Below are 20,355 nucleotides of genomic sequence, written 5' to 3'. Positions count from 1 at the left end.
GCAAACAGCCCCCATGGGACCCTTTCAACAACAGCTTTATTGACACCTTCAGTGCAAGCAGCCCCCCATGGACCCCTTTCAACAACAGCTTTATTGACACCCTCAGGCAAACAGCCCCTCATGGGCCCCCTCCCGTCAACAACAGCTTTATTGACACCTTCAGGCAAACCACCCCCCCTGCCCCCCCCCCCATCAACAACTGCTTTATTGACACCCTCAGGCAAACAGCCCCCCATGGGCCCCCTTCAACAACAGCTTTATTGACACCCTCAGGCAAACAGACCCCCATGGGCCCCTTTCAACAACAGCTTTATTGACACATTCTGTGCAAACAGCCCCCTCTCCCATGGGCCCCCTCCAACAACAGCTTTATTGGCACCTGCAGTGCAAACAGCCCCCCATGGGCCCCCTCCAACAACAGCTTTATTGACACCCTCAGGCAAACAGACCCCCCTCCCGTGGATCAGGGTCTCCCTTCAACAACAGCTTTATTAACACCCTTAAGGGTCACCTGTCTCCAATGGCTTTATTCTGTTTCTTTTAGAGGCTCCTACTGGTGCCCATCACCCTCGCCTCTGAGCATCTCCCATGTGAGATTTGGGACTGGCAAATGAGATAACAGCAAGGGACTGCAGGGGTAGATATTGTCACTACTCTCCCCTGGGGAGGAACTCAAATCATCAGGATACTGTCCTGCCTCCCCTTGTCCTATTTTTTCACATTGAAAAGCTGGTCACTATCAGAAGGCCTAGGTTCAGCAGCGGCTTTCAGAGTTACCCAACTCACGATTGTATCACACGTCGTGGTATTTTGTTGTTTTGCTTAAACCCCCAGCTCCCGAAATCATGATACTCTCAGCTTTCATTTATAAACAAAAATATGTTTCTAGCTCTCACTGTTGCAGAGAAAAGCTGGAATCCCCCCTCCCCCCGCTCAAAACCCAGAAGGCAAATTTAAAAAAATCAACCACCCCAACCCCAAAAATCTATTCTTTTTAAAATCTCATGATTTTTAGGCCAATCTCATAACGTGCGGGGGGGGAGGGGGGCTTTGGAGGGCCTCAAGATTTTTGAGCTCTTGTGGTTTCATTTGTAACACTGGTGCAACACAGTCAGAACTAGCCCCTTGTTTCTGTCATGTCACGTGACAGGGTCAAGCAAGCTTCAACAAGAGCTTTATTAACACCACCACCTAAGACTGAGCGGAGCACCTCTCAGAGCCGGGGGAAGAGGATGGAGCAGCCAGCCGCCACTATAGAAGGGCTCGTGTTTCCCCTAGGAAATGCTGTTGCTTGCTGTAACCTAAAGGCTCCTGGAGCACAGGGCTGGAACTAAAGCTGCCCCCATATGCCACATCCCCCTGTGTCCCCACTGAGCAGGTAGGAATGGGACAGCTGGTCCTGCTGCAGGAGGAGGTGGGATATTATTGGAGCAGGGAGCTGCTTTCGCAGGCATGTAAGGGGAGGGAGAGAGCTCAGGCAGGAAGTTGTGTACTGCTCTCAGAGCAACTTTCACTGTGACAGAAGGCTGGAGAAGGGAGGTGTCCTTTTTATTTTCACATCCGGCTCACAGACAGATCAGGCAGCACTTTGAGCCCTGCTTTCTTCTCCCTAGTGCTCCCAGTGCGTTTATCCTTGCAGGACGCTTAGGAGTCAGGCAAACATTGCTGCTTTTTTACTTTGAGGTTTTGTGCCTCTAACTGCTCGAGGAGGGGGAAGGGAAAACAACACTTCAGCAGGAGCCCTCGGTCATTGCAAAACAAAATCTCTTTCCACCAGGGGTGGGGGGTTTTTTTTTTTTTAGAAGGTGCAGAAATGGCAGCATGAATGAGTTATCCTGCTCAGGGACCCCTACCATCAAAAGTGCAAAGCTCACCCATAGCTGAGGCAAGGATCATTCATTCAAGGTTTAATGCAGGATGTAGGCAAGTGCCGTGCCTAATTAAGGACATGTTTTATGCATGTGACCCTGGCAAGTTGCATTCCTGTATGAGTCTTGCAATTTTGGCCAGTCTAGGGCTTTCTCTACCTTTGTACCTCAATCTCACTCAGCCACTGTCTTATTTTTACTTGGGAGTGTTTTTTTCCCCTTAACTGTGTGTGCTTTCCTTTCTATTTACCTGGTCATACCAGACAACAGGATAAAATGTATTCCTCGTGCTAACTAGACCCTGCTACTGGCCTCATTTCCACTCCTGCCTACCTTTCCTGAACAGCATCTCACTATAATTCCTATCACAGAATTTCTTCTTGCTATGACACATGCTAGTAGATAAAGCTTTTTATTTTCCTTTCCAGACAGAAAGATGGCAGGTGCCCCCCCAGGAATGGAACTGTGCCCCTATTGTAGAAAGCCATTTAAGCGACTGAAGTCCCACTTGCCATACTGTAAGATGGCAGGAGGCATGAAAGCTGCTTTTAACTTAGACAAGATGGCCTCTCTTGACTTGAAAGCGTCTCAGTCCAAGCCAGTTAGACTCCTGGCCACTGAGAAAAAAAGGGGACAAAGCAAAGAGAAGATCACAACCCCAGACAATAGCTCCGAAAGAGAAAGTAAGAAAAAATCCCTGTACACAATAGGGAACAAAGTAGAAAGCAAATTAAACTCCTTACAAATAGGGGGTACTGCTGGATCAGAAATAGCCAGCAACTTGCCTGCAGAAAAGCCAGGTAAAAATACAAAGCGGCAAATTAAACTGACTTCTGAAAAGACACACAGAGATGAAGGAATGACAATAGTTCAAGAAGAGGCCAGAATGCACATGAATGCAGCAGAGGAGAGGACTTCAAAAGCAAAGCATGCAAAGCAGTTACCCACCAAACAGAAAAGCAGAAGTAAAAATACTTCTCATGATGAGAATTCAGCACCTGGTGGCATTTTGGAGCTTTCTTCTTTGAATAAGGATGGAAAATCTGCTTCAAAGTTTCCTAATGACCCAATAAGATCTGCAAAACAGAAACAAAGGAAGGTAGGGTCTTCAACACAGGAGGTGGCTGGTTCTCTGGATTTACCCACTTGTGATCTTGAAAGTATTCCCAGGGCGGCTATTGAGGGAGTGAAAGTAGTTATTGAGAATCATCGTGTCAAAGTGCTAAGAGGTAGGAATGAATCCAAAATTCAGGGCACTCTGGCAGACAGTGCTACCACAGGTAATTGTACAACCCAGGGATGGTATCTGGAAATGCTGGCTCCAGACTGCTCTGAAAGCCATGCAGACACAGTCCAGTCTGACCACTGGAAGAACGTGAACGTTACGGGGGCCATGAACACAAATGCTTTTAGTCTGGAGGTTGCAGAAAGTAATACCTTGAGTGGAGAGAGAGAAAAAGGCAATCGTTTAATTGCAACTAGAATGCAGGTACTCAGCGATCCTGGGAAGGCTGACTGTGGAAAGAGCCCTTGTGGCCTCGTTCCGCTGGACAGAGTGGCTAAAAGTGAGACAGAAGAGAAGCAGTTTTACTTAAATGGTGATGTGGATTCTAAGGCCTCTTTCTCTGCTTCCCTCGCTGAGAAGCCCCACCCGTCAGTGAGAGAGACTCTCAGAGGAGCCAGTGAAGGAATAGCCAGCAACTACCTAACCTGTGTGCAACAGCTTCTGGTGGATGAAAAGCAGGTTGCCTTACTTTCTGAGTCTGTTCTGAATACAGGGAGAAGAGACAGCGAGCTGGCTTTGAAACAACACTTGTGCTACACCTCTGAAAACCAACCTCCTTGTCTGTTCCAGTCTTCTGGCAGGAACATACAGGCAAGATCCATTGGACTGGAGTGGTTTCCAGAACTGTATCCTAATTATCAGAGGCTGAGCATGTTTCCAGGGAGACTTCTCCAGGGGGACGCGGCGATCAAGATGAAGAAGATAGAGCCTGGTTTCTTGGAAGGACCGCAAGGTAAAAGGAGGCTTTCAATCATCACTTTTGAGATGTACTGAATAGCGACCGCTGATGGGCTACATCCATTATATAAAATCAGGATTTGGGGAGGGGGGGTCGGGGACTTATTGGGTGACTGTTCTTTAAGTGAGCACTCATTTATGGGGTGTCACATGGGACCATAACTGCATTCACTAGGAATAGCATGGCTTTCCATGGAAAAGCAAGGTGGCTTCCCTCAATGTGGGCATTGTTTTTCCTAGACAGGACATACCTCAGTGCAGCATAAGATCTCTCCAGTCCAGGGGGAAGGGTTGTATGTTTTTCCTCCCCAAAAGTAGCAGGGAAAGCCCCATTGTTGGAATCATTTTGAACTGTGCTAGAGACCAGTCCGTGCGTAGAGTACAGTCTGCAGATCATGGTGTGTGTGGGCAAAATACTCAGCCCTGTTTTCCCACCTCTGACTTTTGTGACTCTGTTTTGTAGCTCCCCTCGTAGAAAGACGTCTGATGGAGGTAAAGCTCAGGGATCTGCCTGCCTGGCTGGCAGCTTGTGATTTCTCTCCAAAGGGACTGCTCGGAGCAGTGCAGAAAGGTGAGCCGGGATCACTTGCTTCTTCTCTGTTAACTTGTCTGGAGCGTAGTCTAAAAAAACCCAGGAGTAGTACGTTGATGTGAGAGACAATAGGAGTTATTTGGCATGAGTTATCTTCATGTAAAAGGAAGTGGCTTGATAGACTACTGTAATTTTAAAAGCCAAATGGTTGGATCAGTCAGCCCTAATTTGAGATGAATAACCAAGCTGGCCCCATGTTTCTATTTCAACAGCCTGGAGCAGTTACTACAACAAATACATCGACGTAAAGAAGAGTGGAGCTGCTGGGATCTCCATGCTGTTGGCTGGATATTGCATCCTCAGCTATGGCTGGAGATATGAGCATCTGAGTAAGGTTTTCTTCTTGGCCTTTGTCTCTTCCAAGCAAATCTTTCTTTCGTTTTAGAGCAAAAAAAAAATCTCTTCATTAGTCAAGTGATTTCAGGGTTATAAACACTAATATTGGAGCTCCCTGTCAGGGAACTGACGAGAGTTATCCATTATTTATGGATTGTAAAGCCTTCTGGAGAAAGCAAAAGCTGACATGGGGGTGAACATTAGCCCAGGCTGGTTGGTGGCTTCATGCCCTGTGATTAATACCCTGCACAGCAGGAACCGGGCATGCTACAGAGGCAGTGGTCTCATTCCCCAGCTGGTGGAAGGGAATACCCTACGTTACTCAACTCGGAGACAGCTGGTCTATGAAGGGAGTGATGAGCTCTGAAGAAAGTGATAACTATTCCTACCCTGTCCAGAAGGCTGGTGACTATGGTGCTGGCTTAGAGGGATTGAGAATGTACTGCATTCCCTTCCCCCTTGGGACATAAATCCTGCATGCTCTCCTGTTTCATGTAGTTTCTAGGGCGGGGCTTTCCGCACACTGCTGAATTTAAGCAACTTCCTATCAGGCAACTGTTTTTGAGAGAGCTGCTGTAGACTCCGAGTTAAAGGTTAACATTTGTAAAACGCTTTGAAGATGAAAAGCATTACGTTATTTAAAAACGTAATTTCCAGCCGCCGTCCCCTTTCAGTCATACAGCTCGTGTCAAAAAGGCCAGTGCCATGCTGCATACATCCCCATCTCAGCACCTTCCAGTACTGCATTGAGCAACGCGACTACACGGCTGTCCCATGTTTGTTCTCTCGTTCTCTTCCCAGGGGAGAAGCACGTGCAGTGAAGTGTCTTGTTTTGGTAGGATGGGGGGGGGGCTTTAATATACACGTGGCTGTGTATTTATGTTGGGGAAAGCACAAAGAAGTGTGCCTTGCACTTGGGCTGGGCACATGCACAGATACATGGAAACATCTAACCAGTTGAGCTTGACGAGTAGCAATACTCTTATTGCTACTAGCTGGGTGTAATTAGGATTTAAACCTCCTCATTCCTGCCGCTGTGTTCTCTTCCCTTCCTCCTTGAACTGCTATGCCAGACAGCTGAAGCATGATAGAGTCAACCTGCAGGAGACAATTATGGTAAACCAAAAAGATCAGTTAAACCCCACTCCAATAAAGCAGTTTAGACATTTATGGTCCTTTGAATATCTAGGAGGACTTTAAACACTACCAGAGAAACATTACTATTTTTCACCAGGGGTAACATATTGTAGCGTTAACTTTGTATTTCTCGCTCGGTAAAGAACAAGATCGCTGGCGCAGGTATCACTGAGGAAGGCACAAGGGCATTCAAGGACCAGAGACAGAAAATACTGGACTGCTGCATGAGAATCAGGCATGGATCGGACGATCTGCATTCGAACCCAACACAAGGGATTGCAGGACAGCTGTCTCGGCTGTTGTAATTAATTTATTGCTAAAGCGAATGCTTTTTATTTACCCTCCCATATCATGTACTAGTAGCCAGAGGGGGTAGGGGCACATTCTGCATAGACTGACAGTTTCCTTAGAGCACTAGCAGGAAATTTGAGTTGATGGTTAGTATCTAAGCGGCAGAAACTGGAGGATCAAACCCCAATAGCTACTGCTTTTAGCCCATATCAAACCTGAATCTGGTTCTCTATGTTCCAGGCCCATGAGAACAACTCGTGGGGGGGGGGGGGGGGGGGGGACGAACAGGCCCTGGTTTCCCAGATCTTTTACATTTGAATTGCAGGTTCCGGTTTGAATATTTGGCAGAGGGTCCTGGCCAATAAGAGGAAGAGCAGTAGTTTGGAGGGACTAGCTGCTCCCATCCCCCAACTCAATTGTAAAGCTAGGATGGTACAAGGGGCCTGTTATGGATGCTTGGAGGGAAGCATTATAACCTCTGGTCCCAGTCCATGTCCCACATCTCATCGATGCAGCTCAGCGTTAAGCAAGGCATGCCGCTTGTCACGGGGTTGCGTGAAAGTCTAAGGGAATAGAGTTAGGCCCGGACTTCACGCTCGGCAAAGCCTGGCTTGTGTAAGGATAATGATGTTGGCAAGTCAAGCACTGTACAAGCTAAGTGTACAAACCGGTGGTTTGACAGCATGGAAGTCAGGGTAGGAAAGAGCCATTCTCCACCTCACTTCACACACCCAGTGCAACACAAAGGTGGCATCCACACGGCACTGTCTCTCCTTTGTACACAACATGCTAGTCTGTCAAGGGCTGCTTCAGTAATGACCTGTAAAGAGGCACTGCAGCATCCTCGTGCTGGCAGAGGACAAGCCCTAGTATTCGCTATTTAGGCTGCCCTTTGGGTAGAACATCACTCTTCTAGAACAAACAAGACTGACTGGAATAGTGTTGATTCTAGCCTCCTTGAGCTGGCTAAGATTTTGTTTCCTCTCCAGGACAGGGGTTGTAAAAATGTAATGCAATCATGAGCGATAGAAGAACTGTTGGCAAAAAGCTTTATTACAAATAAGTTACAGAAGCATTCAAAAAACTCCTCCTCTTTGGAAGCAGAACAAGAGTAAAACCACATTTCACCAAGAACTAACTCTCCCCCACAATAAATCTCCTGTGTTTTTTTAACTCTGACTTAGTATGTGTTCTCTTAAAATGCAATATTTATCACGTCTTCCACTGGAGGCTTAATTTGCAAAGCAGCTAACAAGCCTTAACACCCCTCTAAGGTAGTGTTAGCCCCATTTTACAGATGGGGAAACTGAGGCGCACAGCTATTAAGTGACTTGCCCAAGGTCACACGTCAAGTCGGAGTCCGTGATGAAACCCAGTTCTGGTACCCAGCCTGTACTCTAGCCACTCCAAACTACGGAAAAGTCAGCTTCTTTCAGAATTTCTTAGAAAAGCCTTTGACAGAAAGTTGCATGAGATTTTCAAGGGAGACTGTCTCAGGTAGCTGGAGAGGGAATAACTTTGATTTTGCCTTGAATACAGGGCATCCTGCTAAGTGCGATGAACTGTAGTTTAGAAGCCACTAGCTACTCTTTCAACTGCACTCCTACTGAAACAGTTTCTTATCCCTCCACACACCAGTCTCCTGAATATTAACCGGAATCCAGACCAACTGTTCTACTGTGCCTTTTAAAAACCGTGTTTTAGTACTGGCATGATTATCAGTGTCTGACACACCAGTCTGAGATCTGAGCCACCTGCCAACCCAGCAGCATGGGGTCAGAAAATAAACATCCAATTTACAGTTACATTAGAGCAACTGCATTTCCCCCTTCCTCTTCTCCTAGCAGAGCTGTAAAAAACCTGCATGGAGCAGGACGGCTCTGACTGGGCTCTACATTCAAAGAAAACTGCCCTGATTGGCCTCCCGTTGATACTATCTCACAACACCGCATCTTCCTCTGGATTTTCTTCCCCGAAACTCTCGCAAATCATTTCCCCAGTTGGATTCCCAGCCGACTCTTGCTGCATTTGTTGGCATAGTGACCCTTTTCTCCACACTGCAAGGGAACAAAATAGGAGGACGTTGACTTTGTGTAGCCCCTATGAGCAAGATCAACCCAGTACAACAGACAGCAATTGTTCGTGATGGAGATTTAAAAAACAAAACACACCACCCCCCACCTTGTCCTGGCATAAGAGATGGAGATAGTGGGTTGGTATCATCCGGCAAGGCTCTTCTTATGCAGGAATGCTGACAGCCCAGCCTGAGTCACTCTTGCGTAAATGAAGTCCTACTCCCTGGCGGTAGGATTGATAGTCTGTCCCACGTGGGCCATGAGTGGGTCACCGAGGCACTCAACGTACTGACCCAAAGATCATACACACTATTGACAAAAGTCCCCTCAGTGGCATTAGTGTCCCATGCTGCCTCCTTGATCCTACAGCACTGCAGTCTAAGAATATTTTGGCTTTAAGACAACTGCCCCCTTCCTGCCAATCCAGACCCCCCAGTCCTGTGGGCTGCATGAGAAAACGGTTGGGAAACCCAGGAGAACAGAGAGGTCTGAGGAGCATGTGTTGACAAGGGGCTAGCGGGCAGAGAACTGCTGCAAATCAGTAAACCCAAGTGCTTTTTAAGTTGAAGTAGAACATTGTTCCATCCCCTGAGGAACACCAGCGGGGTAGTCACAGCTTAGGATTCACTGGTCCCTCAACAGCAGTAGCCTCAGGAATAAGGCCACACGAGTCTTGCACCAAGTACGGACGTCTCTGTTTGGAAGGGGCGGGAATCATTAGCTGCAATATGAAGAGATTCCCAGCCAACCAGCTCCAGACACTAACCTTGAAGCATGTGACCTGCCCAAGGGGCCGGAGCAGTCCATAGGGGTAGCCACCAGCCTCCTGTGCCTTCTTCCTCTGGCACTGGGCAGCCCTAGCCCCAGGCTGATGAGAAAGCAACAGGACTTCCGGGGCCTGCTGCTCGTGAACACTCTTGCCATCAACAGCCCGGGATGGCGATGGCAGCCCCTGAAGCACACAAGAGGAATCAGTCAAGAGAGGTGGAATCAAGGCAGGACTGGTACCACCTGGAGTACAGATACAGGGCAGGAGCATTCAGGGTGTCAAAGCAGGATTTCCAGCCTTGGCAACTGGTGATTTTGTCACAATGTTTTTTCCCTCTTAAAGACCCAGCTGCTGGAGTCATGTTATTACGCAAGATCTCAACTTTCATGGTCATGAATGGCGGTGAGTTGCCACTCTGAATGACGATGGATAGTTGCTGGGCCAGAGAGAGAGAATGACTATAGCTGGGTCGTGAGAGCACGCATGTCCCTGTTCCAATGACTAATTATTTATAAGAAGTGGCACAGCTTCAACAAGGGAGATTGAGAAAGACCCTCTCCAGAATATCTTCAAGTCCAGTGGCTGTGACACTGTCCTGAAACATGGGAGACCCAGTTCAAATCCCATCTCCACATCAGATAGAGGGGGGTATTAACCACGGAAGGTTATAAGGGGTCAGGGGCTACCTCCCATCCCTCGAGTGTTTTGTGAATCTAGTCCTTGAGCTTCTGCAAAAATTCCCAACATTTAAGTGACAAATTTGGGTTCAGTTTCACCCTTACTGAAACATTTTGATTTTTTTTTGGTTCAGCCCAAACTTTTCAGGGAACTTGACACAAATCTATGAATGGTTTCGGGTCGATAGAAACAGGGTTTTGGGGGTGAACAAGCCAGTCACTGGAAAAAAAATTTTTTCCACCCAGCTCTCCTTTCCATGCCTTACCTGGGAGAGATCCGAGTTACACTGCATCAGGTCTGCCTTGGGGCTATTGGAGGTGCAGAAGGAAAAGAAAGGCGGTTAGCTCCTTTGAAGTATTAATCTATCCAACCCGTAACTGCAGGCCTCTGCACCCTTGCAAGGGAAGAGACTGTCTCAGGGCTAAGGGGTAGGGTTGACAGAGGCCTCTAGTTGAAAACTGGCGCTTTCCAGTCATATCAAGCAATAGATTTGATAAAGGCTGGCGCAGGGCCGGCAGGTACTGTGCAAACCTCTGCCACATGCAGCTCTGCTGGGCTTGACCAGGACGCGTTGTGCATCCTGGGTTTGACTCTCAACCAGCTTCAGCGGGGGGGGGGGGGGGGGGGGGAATGCTAGCGGGAAGCGAAGGGCAGAAAGGATGCCAGCCACACAGGCTCGGCCTTCCCAGAAGTTATATTTCTAGGGCTCATGCTCCTTTCCGCAGCCACTTGCCCTGTCCAGCAGATGGCACCGTGGCCACAGAACAGAATTGGCAAGGGGTGCATGGAAAGGAATAACCAAGTTTTCGAACGCCACAAATCAAGTTGCTTTGCAGAGAGGAAGGTTGCGCCCCCGGCTGGAGCTCAGCTCATCCATCTCACAGTCAGAGACAGACTGACAGCCCACTCTCTGGGCTTTGGTAGAGAGACCCCCCCCCAATAAGGCCTTGCCAAGGTCGCGTCTACTCTCCTACCCCTCCACTCCTCCAGATACGTACTGCATGAATTTGCATTTGGGTCCTTGGGGGCAGAAGCCAGCTAAGTAGTTGACACACATCACCCTCCTGGTGTGTTTGTATTTACACAGCGGACCTGCCACATACGCACACCCAAAGAGGGAGAGATGTCAGTCAGCATCAAAATCAATCCGTGGCTACAAATTGGGCTGGGTCAGTGGTGGGCACCTTCCTGGGACCAGAGAATGGAGAGTCTGATTGACTAGGTCTCCCCCCTCTTCGTGGGGAGTTTGTGGCCTCCTTTCTTTGCAGCCCATCTCCCCAATTTTGCCCTCAGTGCCCAGAATTCCAACTAGGATGCATGCCAACTGAACAGGCATCACGCATGCCATTGATAGGAGCACACCGCCGTGTTAGCAGCCAGGCACCGACTGGGTCTCCACATGGGACAGCTGAAGTTCAGCTAGTGGTGGGAAGCGGCTGAAGGTGAATAGAGAAGGACAGAGATCTTTGCTTAGACACAGACGATGTCCAACGTTCTTGCATTTTTTGAGAGCAGGGGGTCTGGTTACACACACACCCTTTTCCATCTCTAGCTCCTGTTAGTCAGATGCTTGCTGCAAAATGTTTAATTAAGCTTCATTAACAATCATTCCTTGCTGAATTAGCTAATAAACACTTTGCTCTTCTATAGCGTCTATCATTGGAGGATCTCAAAGCCCTTGAAGGGCAGTCAATAAGCCCAGGATACTGCCAGGCAAGTATTAGGCCCATTTTACAGCTGGGCAAACTGAGGCACAAAAAAGGCTGCTCAGCGCCTCACTATCCGTGACAGAGCCAGGAATAGAACCCAGGAGTCCTGCCACTTGCGCTCCCGGCTCAAATCCATAGGCAACGCTCCCATTCACTTGGTTACCGAGCGCAAGGTATTCACCCCGTTTGCAGAACCCTCTGTCGTACCAGGGACAGTCTTTAATTCTGGACGCTGGATCAACGTGCAGGAAGGGGCACTCTCTATTGCTGCACTCGCCTGGAGAGAATATTTATGGAGACGAAAGATTTTTAGGAACCCTGTTGTACGCCTGCCCCTCCAGGTGAGTCAGGCAAAGATCTCCCACCCCTTCAGGCACTTCCCCCCTTGCAAAGTACCATAACAGCAGCAGTTTATACAGCACCAGAGTTCTTCAGTGCTGTGCACACAGCGCCACTGAGAGGCAGCCACCTCTGGGCTGGAACGCAGCCCCCAGCTAGCACAGACCATGCTGTACAATAAGAAGGGGAGAGGACGTTTTTGGCCTCAGCTCTTCGGCAAACAGGCACGTGTTCACACAAAGCAAACAGGGCTTTGGTCCTTAAAGTCCCAAGCCAGAGACGCCCTCCTTCCCGCTCCCCCAGCTAAAGCATGAAGGGTCAAGTCAGCACTGACACAGGGTCAAACTTGAGGTAATCCGGGGAGGGGGGGGGGGTTCCAGGTGCTCCCTACCTGATGCTTAGAACACCTCCCTCCTTCTCTGGGTTTCCATTAGCCCCCCAGCCTGCCAGTCGCTCACACCGTGGTTCCAGCCTCTATCCCCGTCCCACGCGGGGGCTCTGGCTAGCACACTCCCTCCCACCCCAGCTGCCGGCCCTGCTAGACGCCCATGGGGCTTTCTGGAGCTCTCACCCTGAACATGAACAGGCCCCTCCAGGGTGCAGCATTCGCTCTGCTAGAGGGGCCTCCACCCGCACGGGTGCATCGACATCAGGGCCAAGCCCCCTGAACCTGGCCCACGGAGCCGACGTGAACATTAAACGCCCGGCTGAGAAACACCCCTCGCCAAGGGACTGGCTCTGCTGCGTTGGGGGGAGCTGGCTCGGGGCAGGGCGTGGCCGGCAGGGAATTCCCAGATCTCCTGGCGAAATGGGAACCTGCTGCAGAACAGGGGCTGGGGGGCTGGCTCCCCAGCAGACAAGCAAGGAGTCCAGAGGGCAGTTCTCCTAACAGACACCAGGCGGCACTAGCTTACCGTTCTCAAGCATAGCTAGAAATCAGACATTGCCCTGCAAGCGAACTGGGCATTGGGGTGGGTTAGCTCTCAGTAAGGTCAGCCAGGATCGGAATGTGCCTTCGCCAGGGCAGTTACCCACCCGTAGTGGCAGAGCTAACGTGGGCTCCAGACAGGACAAGAACTGGCTCAGATGGAGTCCGGCGCGTCTGAACATCTGCCGGTAGCTGCACCCCCTTACCCGCTAGAGCTCTCCTAACCCTGCCCAGAAAGTGCCAGGCCCCCGCCCGGCTCCCAGCACCTACCGAACTTGGAGTAGAAATAACACTCCGGCATCTTGGTCATGTCGTACTCGTGCAAGAACTCGCACAGGTCTCCCCTCTTGCACAGCCCCCGCAGCCAGTGCTTACACACCACCGTCTTCTCCCCGCTGATGTGCCGGAAAGGACACATCAGGCCTGGACGCAGAGCAGAGCAGACGCCTTGGTCCCTGCCTTGCCCAGAAGAACCCACTCCGCACTCCTCCCGCAGAGTCACCCTATCCTGCTCCCAGGACAGCCAGGGCAGGGGCGTGGCAGCCAGACTCTATTCCCCTCCGAAGCCTGGTGCTACGAGCCTCCTTGGGAGATGATCCCCAGCCTGCTCCAGCATCCCAGCAGCCGGGGTGTCACTGGCACAGCTGACAGCATGAGAATCCTGTTCTTAGCAGGGTTTCGCCAACTTCGCTGGCATCGCCAGACAGAGAGACGCTCCCAGGGGTGGGGCACGAGGCTCTGGTGGGAGCCCAAGAATCACTCCGCTGAGCTCAGTTCTCTGATGCTTAGAACTCCCTGCCTATGGGCTTCTGTACCACTCCCATCCGTGGTACCTGGGCATCCTCCCAGTGTCCTCAGGAGCCAGGGAAGGGCACTAGCCCCATGGCACAGATGGGGGGGCGGGTGGGGAACAGGCACAGAGAACAGGAGTGACAGAAACAGAACCCAGGCCTCTGGAGCAGCAGCCAGTGCCTTGGTCACAAGGCCAACCTCCCCAGCACCCGTGTCCTGCCTGTGCGCTCCGTCAGCGCCAACCCCAGTCTGGAGGGGCCCCTCTAGGTCAGGGAGAGGCGGTGTGCGGCTCCAAGCAGCCCATTTACTCTGGGCTATTGCTGGCAAGATGCCTGGCAAGGGGCCAGCTAATTCCAGATGTGATGGCGGTTTTCATGGTGATGGCACTTGACCACTGGCGGTCGGGCTGAGATCCACCAACCCCTCGGACGCTGGCCTTTGAGCAGGGGGCAAGCCCCAGGGGCTGGTACTGGAATCTGTGTAAGGAGCTGGAGAGGAAAGGCTCCCTGTCAGGCTACCAATCTCCGAAATAACAGCATCCCTGCTCCCCCGGGCTCCCATTACTTACCCTTTGCACACAGTCCTTGGAGGAAGAACTCACACACGGATGCCCCCGACTCTGGAAGGGGAAATGCAGTTATGGGGGGGGGGGGGTTTCACCCACTCGTAACCACCCGCAGGACACCACAATCCCAGGCATCGCCTGCTGCTCTGCAGGGATGGGATCCCCTGGGCTGGGCCAAACACATCAACTAGGATGGGGAACTCTTCCCCTTCCATCTATCCCCATTTGAGTCTTTCTGGGATCTTGGGGTGGGCCCATCACCATGGTACCTGGGTGCCAGTCACCGCTAGTGTCACCACCTGCAGAGAGGCTGGATGTCAGGGGGCGCCTCTCTCTGCTCACCACACCCCATGCAGCCCTCGTCCCCCCCATGCCCCTGACGACGCCAGCACTCCACCCTGAGCCCCTCACCAGCCCCAGGGCAAATCCTACCAAGCGGCTCTGCATCGCGAGCCAGAGCCCTCTCTGGGCCTAGCAAAGGGGGGTGGCTGGAGGGGCGAGAGATGCTCCCGGAAGCTGGGAGCATGAACACAGAGCTGGGGCAGGACCTGGGGGGGTGGGGTAGGGCTATCAGGTCCCACTCCAACTTACTGTCCATGCCTGGGAAGGGCAGGAGCAGGGCCCCTCGCTGGTGCTCCACATCCCGCTCTACATCAAACATGAGCTTCTCCACCCCAGCGATGATCTCCTGCATCTCCTCCCAGCCAGCGGGACGCAGGAGATACCCCCAGCCAAGCCCCAGGCCCAGAGTGGAGCCAGGCCAGGCCAGCCTTCCCCCTCTGCCTCAGGCAGGCTGAAGAGCCCCAGCTGAGGAATGGGATTGAAGCAGGGGCCAGCTACAAATTCCCTCCCTCCCATATCCGCCCTTCCCCTCCTTCCTGCTGCTTGCTCAGAGTTAACAGCCTGGGTGCTACAACCCCTCTGCAGCCTTCCTCCCCAGCACCTCCCAGCACTCCTCTTCTCCGAGCCGGCTAGGAAACCAGGCTGAGCCCCCAGCTCCCTCCCTCGCTGAGCCCCCAGGAATCTGCAGCCCCTTCTCCGGCAGCAAGCAGAGGGGACTGGTGAAGGGGGCCGCGGTTTGGAGGGCAACTCCCAGCATCTGGTCTCAATTTGCAGCTGTGATTGAATGGGGCTGTGCCGCAGCGGTAGGGAAATCATCCCCGGGCCCCAAGCAGCCCTGCCGTATTAACCCCCCCTCCCCATGGCTCTCTGCACAGCCATCTGCTTTTACTGCCTTAGCCTCCAGCCCTGGCTAGGCCTGGAGACCAGCTGGCCAGCATCTTCCACAAGAAACCGCAGGGTCCCCCTGAGCGCTTTGCATTAACTCTTTCACTGCCAGGGCTCCGTGCTGCACAGAGCTTAGCTGTGGGGCATTAAGAGATTCCCAAGCTCGGTCGTTGGCTGCTGGATCCTCTCAGAGGGCAGTTCCTGCAGAGCCCGTCTGGGGAGTCGCCTGGGTCCAGGTCCAGTCCTAGCTCGTTTCTATCGCATCACCTGAGAGCAGCTTTTGTGGTGAGCTGGTGACGTGGTACGGAACCCCCCTGAATCTGGATCTGGCGCTGAACTGTGTAGATCAGAGCCACCTCTGCTTCTGGCATGTGTTATGAAAGCCGACGGCCAAACACTCTCATCTCGCCAGAACTTGTATTATTTATTATTTGGATCAGCGGCGAGCCCAGGAGCTGCAGTCGTGGCCCGCGCCCTGCTGCGCACGGTGCTGTACAAACACCCCACTAAAAGATGGCCCCGACCTGCCGGCACTTATCAAAGTGCCATGAACCTGTGTCACTCCTGTGCCCCTGAGCACCCAAGCTGCAAGGTGGCACGGCTGCCTCCCCACCCCAAAACTCAGGAGGGCAGAGACATGCCGCCCAGCACTGTGTATATTGAGGGCTTCATGGTGCAGCCTGGCTAGACCCAGCTCGAGTGCTGCTGAGCTCTGGGAGGCTTCTGAGCAGGCCTGCGCACAACCTCGCTAATATGGGCATCCTCCAAGCGAGACCAAGGCCAGAGGCAGAATCCAGCTGTCAGCTCTAGGCAGGGATGGAGGCACCGGAGTCTCCCCAGCCCAATGCCAGCCTTGCCCATGTCTCCGCTTCTGTACAGAGCCTGAGGGCCATGGCCTATGCCATGTGGCACCTGCTCCCGCTTTGTCCTGTGCCAAACGAGCAGCTGAATGACCAATGAGGTGCTGGCGTGGGTATTAACCCTCCCACAATGCCCCTGACAGAGGAGGCTTTCAGTCATGTGGGCATCTCAGCCTCCACCGCCATATTCCCTGCACTCCTGCTGGCACCGGGCACGGCCGCCTCGTGCGCTCATGCCAGCGCTTCCCTCTCCCCCTCCGGAGCTGAGCACAGGGCCCTCGCCGCTGCCTGCTCAGCCAGCCGTGGTGCGCGTTCTGCCCTGTCAGCGTGAGGCAGGCGGGTGCTCTCGAACGGGCCGCTGAAGGTGACAGGCGTCGGAACGATAGCGGGTGGCTGCTTGATGTTTGAAGGGGGTCGCGTGGCGGGCGCCTTCCCCAGCGGCTCGGTGCTGCTCCCACTCCACCACCCCCCAAAGCGAGGGGCATCCGGCTTCCTGTGCTCGGGCTCAAGACAATGCAGCAGCTCTGGGGCGGTCTAGCCACAAGAATGGAGGGCAGAGTGGCTGGGTTCCCCTGTCCTGCTCCCGCCTGCGGTGAGAGCCTCATTAAGCTACAGGAGGAGACAGAGCGAGCCGGTTGGCCTTGCGGCAGGAGAACAAAAGGGGACAGTCACTTCAGAAACGCACGGCACGCTTTGCCTGGGATACCTGGGCCCTGATGTTGCAAGTGGCGCCTGTCCATGAGGTGGATTGGGGGGAGCAGACCCTGCTTCCTGGAGCACTCAAAGCCAGACAGCATGGTCCCTGGGGAACAGATCCCCCGTCCCGTCCCAGTAGGAGCCCTACATAAAAACACTGGGAGCCTGTTTTCCAGAGGCACTGCCCCTACACCACAGCTCGCTCTGACTTGGCCAGAATTGTGGCCTCCCCGCACCTGTGGAAAGTCCGCTTTAGATAACTGACCAGGCCCAGCGGCTACAGCCCAGGGGCAGAAGGGCTGAGATCTTGCTTTGCTCTGAAGAGGAACTGTTATCAATGTGGGTATGAACCGGGCACACGTGGTGCCATTCGGGGAGTGGGCAGAGCACAGGAGACAGGGGCAAAGGAATCTATTCCGTAGTTACTGGGATGGCCACGTTGCCAGTATGCAGCGGTGGTAGGGCTTACAGCCATCGTAGGCTGCAGCCCCTAGAGGGCTGCGATGAAGTGGGAATTTCTTATAAGAGTTTTACGATGCCTATGTGTGCCTCAGTTTCCCCTATATTTCAGCTGGCTACTCAGTGTTTGGTCTCTAGGCAGGCCTAGCTGTCTGAGGCAGGATGGGTCATTCAAGGCCAAGGCCAGCCCCACATCAGTGGAGTGTCTGAAAATGGCAACGCCCACCACTGGGACATTAACACCAAAATCTCCCAGCTAACAAGCAAAGGAGGGAGAGGTGCGAGGGTAAGAGTTGGCACCTGGAAGCAGTCCGGGCTCTCACCTGGGATCTGAGCAAGGAGGTCAGACTGAGCCCAAAAGAGCCTGACCAATGGGGGTCAGAGCTTGATGGGGCTCTAGGCTGACCACAATGACCCGGGGCTGGGCTTTAACCTTCAGTTCTCTGGGCTGACCTAAGGACCAGCTAATAAACCCCACTCTGTGAGTGTCACGGCAAACCCTTGGTGCGGTGCCTTGATCCCTGCAGCACAGCCACATCTCTGCGGAACAGAGCTCCCACGGTGTGAACCAGGAGAGCTGGAGCCCCATGGGAGGCAGTGAGGCCGCGTGGCCTGGCCTGAAGGCGTGAGACCCCTTGGGGGGGTCTGGCACACTGAGGGGGTCCTCCAAGAGACTGGTCCAAAGCCGGGGGGTAGCCCCGCTCCTGTGGATCTGTGACAAGAGTGATGTGATCTCCTAGGCACCCCCCTACGCCGTGCGGGGGCCTCTAGCTCCTGGAAAGTGAAACACAGCCTTGAGGAAGGGCTGAGGGAGACACTGCGCCCACAAACTCACGAGCCTGCTCCGGCGCTGAGGTTTTAGACCCTGTTGTTGTCCAGCTCTGGCAGGGAACCGAGCCCCCACGCTGCAGGGGCACGTCAGGCTGGGCGGAGGCGCTGGGCCGCTGGCAAAGGGGTCAGGACCGGAGGTCATAGGAGGAAGCTACGGGTGAGGAGGGGAAAGCGACTGCAGCATCACCTGGGGGTTTAAGGGAGGCTGGGATGGGAGTGTGGAGCAGGGAGGCAGTTTCGTTGGGGTGGGACAGCCTCTTTCAGTCCCTACTATCCCCTTGGTGCTAAGCAGGGAGAGACTCGACCTAACCCCCTGGCTCCAGACCCACCCGGCTGGCGCCTGCTCGGGATTCTGAAGCTTTGCCCCGGCTCCATTCGCTGCTGCTGGGGCAGCAAGGCGGCCTGGGCTGGTTAGGAGCAAGGTCCCATTTTCAGACAAGCCATTCATACATACATTCCTGGCTCCCCCTGCCCCTGGGAGACGGGTAACACAAGGCAACATGAAAGCCCCCCAGTGAGGTACACTGAGACGCTGGCCCTTTAAGAAACAACAGAGGGCTAACCGGTCCTGGAGCCCGGGCCAGCTGCTGTTGTGCTTTCTTCCCCAGAACAATAGGCCAATGTCCCAGCCCCCTGCTCCATTGTATGGGCAGCTGCCTTTTGCATAGATCCTGCATTGTGCTGGAGTGCATTTCCCTCACACTAGGCCCTTACCCGCCCTGGCTCCTTGGAGGGTTGAGTCCAGGCCTCTGACCCCGCCCCCCCCCCTTTTCACACTCACCTCTTGCACACCAGGGCTTTTTCACACTCACCCCTTGCACACCGCCCGGTGGGGTTTGGGCTTTCTCTGGCCTCCCTCCTGCTTTATAAAGTGACGCTCGTACAGAACGGTGTTTCTACACCGGGACAGACTGATGGCCCTGCTGTGCCCCCGGCAGCCATGCCCCCCCCCTCCATCTCAGGCCTGGTCTTTCCCCCCACCAATCAGCCTTGCCAATGCCTCTCAGTCCTGGCCCACAGTTCCCTGCTACTCCACCCCCAGGCTTCCTACACGCACAGCTCTGCCAATGCCCCTCACTCCCAGCTCTGGTAGGGCACCTGCCGCAGCCCTTGCTCCTCACCCCAGCTCAGCGCCTGCTCCTCTCTGCCCTTCCCCAACACGCCAGCCCCAGCTCCCCCCAGAGCGAAGGCCGCTAGCTTTGCCTGATCTCGCAAAGCCACCAGCTCATCCATCTCCCTGACCCACTCTGCTGAGGCCAGACTGATTTTCCCCACACATAGACCTCAACCCATGAGCCTCTCCAGCATCAAAGGGCCCATTCTCCCCACTAGGCCGTTGGGGAGCAAACCCGGCCAGCCGCCATGGTGGGGTCCAGCTCTGGGGCTCTGCTCCGTGGCTGGGGCCAGGGCCCGAACTCCATGCTGGGAGAGGCGCGGGAATCAGATAAACAGCCTTGAGGGGTTGAAGGTTATGAAATCAGCAGCTGACGTCCAAACACTGGCTGTGTTGTGCCCGGGCCCAGCTTCCCTGAAAGAGTTTCTTTATGCGCCGAGGCCAAGCGCGCCTCGGGGAGGGACAACGAGGCCAGAGCCTGCGAAGCAGCGTCTGCAGCTAAAGCCACCCTGGGCCAGTTTCCCCCTTGGCTCGGATCTGGGGCTCTGGAGCAGCCCCAGGCTTGGACGACGCAGCGCGAGGACCTCGCTCGAGGTGCACTCACGGCAGGGCTGGTTGCAGCAGACATGCCAGGCACTGGTCTGGAAGGGGGGGGGGGGGAAGTAGGTGGAAGAGCAGCAAAGGCCAGCAGGCAGCACAACCAGAAAGGCCGAGAGAGACATGCCGTGGGGCAGGAGTGCCACTGGCAGGGAGAGCCACCGCGCAGCACTTGCATCTGCATCTCAGCACGCTGCTGTTTCTTTCCTGGAGCCTCGCAGCCCTCGCCCCTGCAGGCTCCTGGTTCTGCTTGGCCGCCTCATGCCTCAGATTGGCAGGGAGGGGGGAAGGAACATGCCCAACCCCCAGGAGCCAGCACCTCATGCCCTCCCCCCGCTCTGCCCAGTGCAGGCCCCTTTGCTGCACCCAGACTTGGCACTCCCCCTCCAACTCCATTGCAGAGAGCACAGCAGGGGACTACCCCCATGGGCCCAGGAGAGCCGTCAGCGGCAGCGTTCCCAGGCACAGT

The 20,355-nt window shown here is 53.7% G+C and overlaps 2 protein-coding genes across 4 annotated transcripts in view; one reads left to right on the top strand and one right to left on the bottom strand.

Annotated features, from left to right (window-relative positions):
* CUNH17orf80 (chromosome unknown C17orf80 homolog) overlaps positions 1–6,523 on the top strand; it is a 6,909-nt gene extending 386 nt beyond the window's left edge. The window contains exons 1-6 of one of the 3 annotated variants that reach the window (XM_029912212.1): positions 1,212–1,378; positions 2,297–3,097; positions 3,647–3,886; positions 4,355–4,462; positions 4,696–4,812; positions 6,100–6,523. In XM_029912212.1, the coding sequence (XP_029768072.1) occupies positions 2,305–3,097; positions 3,647–3,886; positions 4,355–4,462; positions 4,696–4,812; positions 6,100–6,128 (1,287 nt within the window). In that variant the 5' untranslated portion in view covers positions 1,212–1,378; positions 2,297–2,304 and the 3' untranslated portion in view covers positions 6,129–6,523. Of the gene's footprint in view, positions 1–1,211; positions 1,379–2,296; positions 3,887–4,354; positions 4,463–4,695; positions 4,813–6,099 lie in introns of those variants that run through there. The other 2 variants (XM_029912211.1, XM_024212384.3) reach the window with 2 other exon arrangements.
* Positions 6,524–6,531: 8 nt separating this feature from the next.
* On the bottom strand, positions 6,532–14,851 carry CPSF4L (cleavage and polyadenylation specific factor 4 like). The gene is made up of 8 exons (XM_024212386.2): positions 14,694–14,851; positions 14,106–14,156; positions 13,016–13,168; positions 11,660–11,755; positions 10,768–10,861; positions 10,035–10,077; positions 9,089–9,274; positions 6,532–8,304 (listed from the first exon to the last, which is right to left on the bottom strand). Exons 1-8 carry the CDS (start codon positions 14,794–14,796, stop codon positions 8,236–8,238), a joined length of 795 nt encoding a protein of 264 aa, XP_024068154.1. The 5' UTR covers positions 14,797–14,851; the 3' UTR covers positions 6,532–8,235.
* Between the last annotated feature and the right edge of the window lie 5,504 nt (positions 14,852–20,355).

This window comes from Terrapene carolina, unplaced genomic scaffold (assembly GCF_002925995.2).
Source record: "Terrapene carolina triunguis isolate 2854851 unplaced genomic scaffold, T_m_triunguis-2.0 Scaffold192, whole genome shotgun sequence".
NCBI lineage: Eukaryota > Metazoa > Chordata > Testudines > Emydidae > Terrapene > Terrapene triunguis.
Note: the sequence above shows the minus strand (reverse complement) of the source record. Positions and strands in the feature narration are given on the sequence as shown.